Source organism: Nilaparvata lugens, chromosome 8 (genome assembly GCF_014356525.2).
Source record: "Nilaparvata lugens isolate BPH chromosome 8, ASM1435652v1, whole genome shotgun sequence".
Classification (NCBI taxonomy): domain Eukaryota; kingdom Metazoa; phylum Arthropoda; class Insecta; order Hemiptera; family Delphacidae; genus Nilaparvata; species Nilaparvata lugens.
The window spans coordinates 49,505,140-49,513,479 of NC_052511.1; the positions used below are offsets into that span (position 1 = coordinate 49,505,140).

The following is an 8,340-nucleotide window of genomic DNA, read 5'->3' on the forward strand; positions in this document are numbered from 1 at the left end:
GCACACTCAGTCACCCCTCTTATCAGATTCCTGCACCAACCATCCTTGGTGGTCGACCGAGGTGCGACTGAGGCCAGTGGCCATCGCATCCACGGCCCTGTCATTGGCTGAGGGTCGATTCTCGGCTTCCCAGATTCGCCTGCAGCTGGCGAGGACGTCTGCAAGAAGGTCGTGCTTGGCCTGGAACGAGTGGAGTGGAAGAGGTCACGGTCAACCACTTGATGAACTCCCTACGAGAGTTGAGGCGGAGGAGTCTTCTGACCAGCTGGTTCCCTGCTGGTACTACGTTATAGCAGCGGTCACTATGGTAATGGCACTGTCCGGCGGCGCGGTGTCCTGGAGGCTGCTGACCAGTCAGACCGCCCCCACCCCCAGCGGCGAGGAGGCGCCTGCACCTCTGCCCCAGGTGACCACAACCCAACAAGTGAGTTCTAGTGATAGTGCCATAAACAAAGCCAAAGTTCCCAAGGTGTCAAAGAAAGAGAGTGCGGTTGGAAGTGCGGAAGGGGATGTCCACCCTTCCCCGAAGGGGGTGCAATGTAAATGGGTAGAATTATTGAGAGGAGGTGAATTAATTTAATTTTTTATTTCTCATGATACGCCAATCTAAATCATTGAACTTTGGACTCGATGGCGTGATCGGACTGAATTTTCTAATGTTTTTTTTTCTAGACGTAAGGGTATTTCAATTTTCTCTAGTGTGAGAAATAGATTATTGCGTTTTAGAATATAGAATTGTGCACAGTACAGCGTATTCTTCTGCCTCGTGGAGAAAAACTGCAATCTGGTGACAGTTTTCCATGAGGAACTATCTCTTTCTCCATCAATTTTGAGCTCTCACTCTTTCTCTGCCGTGAGAAAAAGTGAGTTTCCCATGCGTTTTAGGCTAGGGTAATGTCCATGGACAGCCCTCGAGTCAGTCAGCGATGGACTCCTGAGCGAACGGTTACTCTCGAACGCGAGACGCACTGCGGTGAAATAAGTTTTAATTGTTATATTTTGTTAAATTTATTTTGTGATCGAACGATAAAAATCAAGTTCAATTTATTTGTTATATTTGTTGTAATTATTCGCGTGCTACGAGCGATAAAAGGTGTCTTTAGTGTTTAGTTGATGTCGAATAATTCGTTGTACTCGTTGTGTTATGTTGAACAATTCGGGAGATAAGAACGATAGAATCTTTTTTGTGTTTCGTTATAATATTGTTGAAATTATTCGAGTGATACGGACAATAAGGATTGGTTCCAGTTTTTCGTTATAGACTAATTTGTTGAACTTATTCCTGAAGTATGAACGATAAAGTTCGCCTGTAGTTTTCTGATATATTTTGTGGAACTTATTCGTGTGATTATTTTCCGTGAGACACTAAATTAATTCGCGGGAACAACGTATTCGGTGACTCTACCTGAATCCAGAAGCCAAGATGCGGTTTTGGATCCTAATGAAGTGACCCTCGGAATTATTATCACGGGTGAGTGAATCTATTCTGGCCACTATAATTGATTAATATTTGACCGAACCTTCCCTTTGAAATTGTCGAGAATTACTTTATCTTAGTCTATTTGGCGGCTGGAGTAAGAGATAGGTTGTACTGTGCTATTATTATTTAATATTATTTAATTGACCAAGTTGATATTACTCTGAATGTTATTCAATTGAAATGTTAGTGTTTTATTAGAACTTGATTTGGACGAGAGTGGCGAAGGGTTTTTATATTCCAACGTTAACAGCTAATTGGATACTCTCGCCTACTATTGAGGAACACTTATAATAATTTGTCCATTTTATTCAATTGTCCATTAACGAGAAGACAGTTATAATTTTGTTAACAATTATCCTGACGACAGTTGCATATTTTATGATGTAGAGAGTATTTAAATGTGGATACCTATGTTACTTTTTAAGCCGATGTCTAAGGCATTAATTTGGTGTAGTATTAAAATTCGAATTTAATGTGAGTTGAGAAGAATTTATGTTTCAACGTTAACACTAATTGGACATTCTTGCGAACTAGTGAGGGATACATAATATTGATCTATTCAATTTATTTCGTAAATTAAATCTATTTTCATTCCAACAGTCGTTGTTTCTCCAGTCGCCTTGTTCTCACTTAGTTAAGGCATGTTAAATAGATAAGAGGGAGAGTCGAACAGTTCTGCTGTGGTCTGCGTCTCCTGGAGAGTTTTGTGCCTCTTTCCCATTGGGGTTGAGATTTCAACCCACTTGAACTCAGAGGGCCTCTTCCAGGGTCGTATAGGCAGGACTGGGCCGACCTCCTAACTAGGTTTAAGTTTATGTCCGAACTGGTTGGGCCCGCTACCAGATCTACCCGCCAGTTCGGTTACAGATCTTTTTTCTGATTGGTTCTCATCTTCCCATGATATTAATTATGATTAAAAATTAACCGGCTTGCAACTGGCAAAAATGCATGGACTATTAATAGTGAGGTCCACGCTATAATGGCACTGTTTAGGTGCGTACAGATATACTCGCGGCGAACATGAGCAATTCACTTTAATCAGCTGACTATATCTGTATTTTTACAGAAACTGTATAAGATATACAGTAGATATAAAAAGCTTGACATCAGCTGATTAAAAGTGAATTTCTCATGTTCGCGGCGCGTATATCTGTATGCACCTTTGGATTAGCAATGGTATTGCTATCCTTCGACCATTATATAATATATATTAATTTATATTATTAATATTAATATTAATATATTATATTAATGGTCGAAGTTGCTATCCTTGTCTATAATTCAACGAAGCTCTTTCTCGCATTCCTCTGTTACCAGATCGTCTCTTAACAATGTAAAAATATAATTAACTAACAAAATATTCAATTTTTATTATGAAATCATAGAAAAATATAATTTCTTGCTTGATAAAATGTAACTGATTATTTTAAACGAGAATGAACAGTTAATATTACATTAATAAACCGGTATCAGTTACTCTCCATAGAAGGCATTGACAAGACGGAGGATCGGCAACGTTGTTCTATATCTTTCTCCCTGCCATTATAACGTGGAACTCACTATAGTTGTCTCCATAATTTTACACTAAACACCTAATCAAAGGCAGTAGGCTTATAATTTGGAATTATGAAGTTATTAAATACAATGTTATTTTAAAGAATACATTTTTCAAGCTCAACCGGTATTGGCACAGTGAAGATATTATCCCCATGAGTTTTAATGGGACTATTCACACTCAACCCGGCCAAGCGGGTATGAATAGTCCCATAAGAATTCAAGAGAATTATATTTTCACTGTACCGGACATGTTCACTGATGCTGATATGTGAGAATCCAGTTTTAATCTGTTGACGATAGAAATATGACTATGCCTCATTATGCATTCAAGTGATGATGGAATGGAGAGGTAAAATGTGAAATAAACCTATCATTCCAATTAATTTAATAACTGTGAATTAGAAATGAATGAGACACTGAAACCTTAAAGAGTGGTACCTCTATAGTAAGGACCACGTTAAAATGGCAGTGGAGAAAGATAGGAGAACAATGTTGTCGAACATTGAATGCTGTCAAGGAGAATGCTGTCTTGTCAATACCTTCTATAGACGGTAGATTATACAGGTTTTTGATGTAATATTTTAGCCTATTCTCGTTAATATAAGCAATTATATTTTTAATATATTTTCATAATTAAGATGAAATTATTGTGTTGATTATTATTATTTCTACATTGTTAAAAGACGATCTGGCAACAGAGCAAAGCGAGAAAGAGTTAGCGCTATCTGCTTTGTTGAATGATAGACAAGGCTATAGTGAGGTCTACGTTATTTGGCAGTGTTTGATTAGCAATGGTGCTGATATCCTTGTCTACCATTCAACAAAGCGGATAGCACTATCTCTCTCTCGCTTTGCTCTGTTGCCAGATCCACTTTTAACAATGTAGAATTAATAATTAATCTACAAAATATTTCATTTAAATTATGAAAATTCAATTTGAAATTATTGAAAAATATAATTTCTTGCTTGATAAAATATAATTGATTATTTTCAACGAGAATGAACAATTAATATTACATCAATAAACCTGTATCAGCCACCGTCAAGAAGGCATTAACAAGACAGTAAGGATCGGCAACGTTGTTCTCCTATCTTTCTCAATTGCCATTATAACGTGGACCTCACTATAGCTCAGTGGTGTAATAGCCCCAATTTACATAGCGAGAGTGCTACTTCCAGTTGTTATAGCTCAATGTTGTAAGCAGATGATTGTGTACGGGACCCCAGCTGTTTTTTGTAATGGCTGCCGGCTTCCTTCCTTGCATCGTCTACTCCGCCGAAAAAAAAACTTTTGAAAAGATCTTTTCAGTTTAATTGCAAAGTTAATGGGGGTGTAAGTGCACGTCCAGTGCCAACTCACCTGTCATCAAATTTTGGTTGGGATCGATTTAGTATGTTATTTTGAACCCAAAATCACAAGAAATAAACGGCGCTCACTATTGTTTTTAAAATAAACAAAGTTCAAAGTTGCACAATTTTACATGCATTTAACCTATTAGAGGCAGCCATTTTGATTATCGAATATCAAAATCAAATTATTGAAAGGTCGATACAGTACATATCGATGCAATACATAGCAAAGATATCCTTATCCAATATATCGATATATCAAAAAGGCCAGTTTCGTGGAACTGTGATCAGTTAAACGGTGTACACACGTACGTTTGCCTCGGGTGAGCATACGTGTATGGGCTTGCATTCGCACGTGTGGACACTGTTCGCTGAGGCATGTGGGCGACCGGAACCCTGTCGGTATTTTGGCGTGCTCAAAGGCGCCTCGGGCGAGCATTGAATGTACATGTGGACGCGATTTTGCCATACGGGTGAGGCAAAACGTAACCATTGAGGCGTCATAACCTAATTCCAATGAATTAAGTTAATGAATGGGAAATTAATTTGTAGAATGATATTCTAATTGAAATCAACTTCTTCGATTTCTTCGTCGATTTCTACATCTTGCTCCATAACCATTTTATTTTCAGGCTTGTAGAGACTTCCGGCAGCCTTGCAAAATTCAATGAAAGGGTTTTTTCCTTGTGATTTGCACCCTTTCAGGAACAGGTATTTGGCCAGATAGCCGGGGAAAAATGCCTTTTTTCTATGGTATCTTGGTAGAGCGGTCTTCACAGCATTCCATGATGCTTCAATATTATTGGTATGAGCACCAGTAACTGGGTCTTTGAAGCTCAAGCTATGATTGACGGTAAGGTGATGAAACCCTCTCTCCTCCAAACAGTCATATGCCTTCCACAAATCTGAAACCACAGTGGTTCCAGGAAGGACATATTTTTCAAGGATTGGGATAAGTGTTCGGGAAGATCGGTCTTCCACTGCATCCATGAAACAGTGGCCAGTACCAACATCAATCCCCCCGAAGACCCATTGCCCTTCTACTCTTTTTCCTCGATTATATTTCCTTTTTCCGAATTTTGACTCATCAATCTGTACTACATGGCCTTCACCTCCAATTTTTTCCTTCTGCTCTGAAATTGCATGGAATGCCACCTGTAACACAAACATTATTGTGAAAAAGACGAACATTCTAAAATGAAAAAAAAAAATGTTAAATATACGAAGTATTATCTTTCTCCAACTTTTTGATCAAGTGACCCAATTATACAGGTTGAAACTGCCCAAACTGAGACAGCTTATAATATTGACCGCAAGAATAAAAATCTCTTAGATAAGCAATATCTTCAACATTCACCTAGTATGACAAACATTTAATGGGCCTTGAATGATAAACCATATTAATAACAGTAGATAACCAACTCAATAGTCTGTATGAAGTCATAACATCGTCTGCATAGGTGTTAATTTATTTTTCACACATCAGAAGATAAAACGTTTATTTATATTTATTTGTCCATATACAAAATACAATCCAGGTAAAAACAACAGGCATTGGCCCAAAACTGCTCTAAACCTTAATTTTGAATAAATAGTCTAGAGGTTATGTAAAAATGATAACTTAATTCACAAACTATTTTGAGTCCAAAAAAATGTATCTACTAATTTTTTGAATTTATCAGAACAATTAATTTCAAAATACAAATCCAAACAAAAATCTTCTTTTGTAATTGCCAAAAATATTGTAAATTTCACTTAAATCCTCAATTAATTATAGTCAAGTAAAAACATTAAAACATCAAACATTTATTCAGCTAAGTGGAGCAACAAATTTTACTTTTCAACTTACAATTTACATTGAATGAAATAAAAAATAGAAGGATAAATATCATACAAAACACACCTCTCTGCAGAACGATCCCCAATCAACTGCGGTATTTTTAGATATTTCCACCTCTATCATCAATGCACTGCTCGGTACATTCCTGGTCCACAGTAAAACAAATCCTAAAATTTGCCACAACTGTAAGTTGAATTTGGCGAAGAAAGTTCCTTTCCGCAAGCATTGTGAAAAATTACATTTTCTTGGTTTTTTCCCCTTTATTTTAATCGTTCCTCGACAAACCCATTTGTATCCGTCGATACGTTGGACATCCCTTCTTATAATCATATTTTTCTTACAATTTGGGCACTCCAGTTCTTCCTATATAATCATGCAAAGAAAACATTCAAATTTAGTGCTTGTTTGAATAAATAAGCTTTAGACTAACTACTATATGTTTCTTTGTACTTGGCACTATGTTTCACATTTTTTCAAAAAACATGAGGTTAATCTTATTATATAATAAGTTACTTTCAATTATAGGTACTTAAAACAAGTAATGTTATTTCAAATAGACTTGCTCCAATAATGCACTAGATACGGTCATTAATCGATGTACAAATCGTCAGTTGTTTAAAAAAACTTGAGAATCTTTAAACTATTATATTTTTAATGGAAACTTGAATATTTTCTAATCGATCTTGTGCTTGAAAAAAGTTGAAAAAGAAGCTTTAATTACTTAATTGCTCACATCACTCAAGTGAACAAGACAGCCGATCTCACTACTATATTGATCCATCTTGAAAACTGTGACAAAAGTTTAAAGGTTTTTCAAACTGCTATAAAATTATAATGTAAACATCAAATAAACAAAGTGCCAATGCAATGGAGTGTCTTAAAATTGTTCAATCAATTTTTTTTGTGCACCTTAAAACTCAAACTCAGCTACATTAGTTAGTAGGTACAGTACAGTATGTAAATTGAACCATAAAAAAATCAATTTAGCAATAAGCTATATACAATGGATGTATGAGGACTACCGTATGTATTAATTGAAAAATTAAATATTTTTATAATTAATAGTAGAAGAATAAACTTTTTCACCTCCAAAATACCCCATTCGATACATTTTTTTATAATTAGCAGCCCATCCTCCTGCTTGCTCAATTCGTATAAACTTTTTATGTTTGTCGCCGACATTTTTACAATATCAATATAAACTAGACCAATAAATTGATTTATTGAAAAGAAAATAGTTTTATAGTTTTCAATATGATTATATTAAAAGAGCATACAGTACACAAACTTGTTGCATTCAATACCTGGCGCTACAAGACAAGACTTGCAAACAATCTCACTAATATGGTCAACTATTACAAATGAAAAATTAATAAACTCATCTAATACCTTTATCGAATTGAATTGGAAAATTTTATTCATTGAATAAAATAATAATTCTAATTGAAATCTTTATTATTTCGAAAGTATATTAACTTTCCGTTAATCAACTTTACTTGCGTTTTATCTCTACACAATAGAAATTGAAACTAAAAATTACTTGAATATGTAGCAGACGTTTAGTCAGTTAATAGAAAATAGTGTATAAATGTGACTAATCATGGCACAAATTGTATCTCAACTATTTTTAAAGATACTGACTTATTTTTTTTAATGGGAAAGGAACAAAAAAAATGTGTCTGTACTATGAATTTTAACCTAAGAGCACAATTAAAACAATAAAAAAAATTGAATTGAATTTCTGAAGTGGCACACAACAAATAAGAATGAGGTTATGTAAACAATGAAGAAAGAACAAACCACTCTCGGTCTCAGACAGCTCCATATCGCACATGCGTTAGTAACGGTTTTTTCCCCATTAGATCTTTGAATGTAACGTTCTTTGTGATGATGGTTATCGAGCACCGTAACTGGAGCTGTCATTCCATTTTGATGAGGATATATTATTATCCAATGATGATTTATCATTAAATTCGATATAATAATCAATATACTATCATCATTTCATTCAATAAAAGAAGAGTACTTCCCAATAATATAACGGTTGTTATTTAACTAATGTTAAAAAAACACTATAACTAAGTCAGCATAATTATTGTAATTTCAAAGCAAA

General features: G+C 35.3%; 1 protein-coding gene across 1 annotated transcript; it reads right to left on the reverse strand.

Annotated features, from left to right (window-relative positions):
- Window positions 1-4,948: 4,948 nt before the first annotated feature.
- LOC120352868 lies at window positions 4,949-7,602 on the reverse strand. Its single transcript, XM_039435178.1, has 3 exons — window positions 7,314-7,602; window positions 6,291-6,590; window positions 4,949-5,542 (listed from the first exon to the last, which is right to left on the reverse strand). Exons 1-3 carry the CDS (start codon window positions 7,407-7,409, stop codon window positions 4,949-4,951), a joined length of 990 nt encoding a protein of 329 aa, XP_039291112.1. The 5' UTR covers window positions 7,410-7,602.
- Between the last annotated feature and the right edge of the window lie 738 nt (window positions 7,603-8,340).

What these genes read in the sequence shown, in the direction of transcription:
- LOC120352868 (XM_039435178.1), bottom strand. Translation starts at nt 7,409, where the DNA reads ATGTCGGCGACAAACATAAAAAGTTTATACGAATTGAGCAAGCAGGAG. An exon ending in TCGAATGGGGTATTTTGGAG is followed by an intron (nt 6,591 to 7,313) that starts GTGAAAAAGTTT and finishes ATGATTATATAG; the next exon opens with GAAGAACTGGAGTGCCCAAA. An exon ending in GGGGATCGTTCTGCAGAGAG is followed by an intron (nt 5,543 to 6,290) that starts GTGTGTTTTGTA and finishes TTTGTGTTACAG; the next exon opens with GTGGCATTCCATGCAATTTC.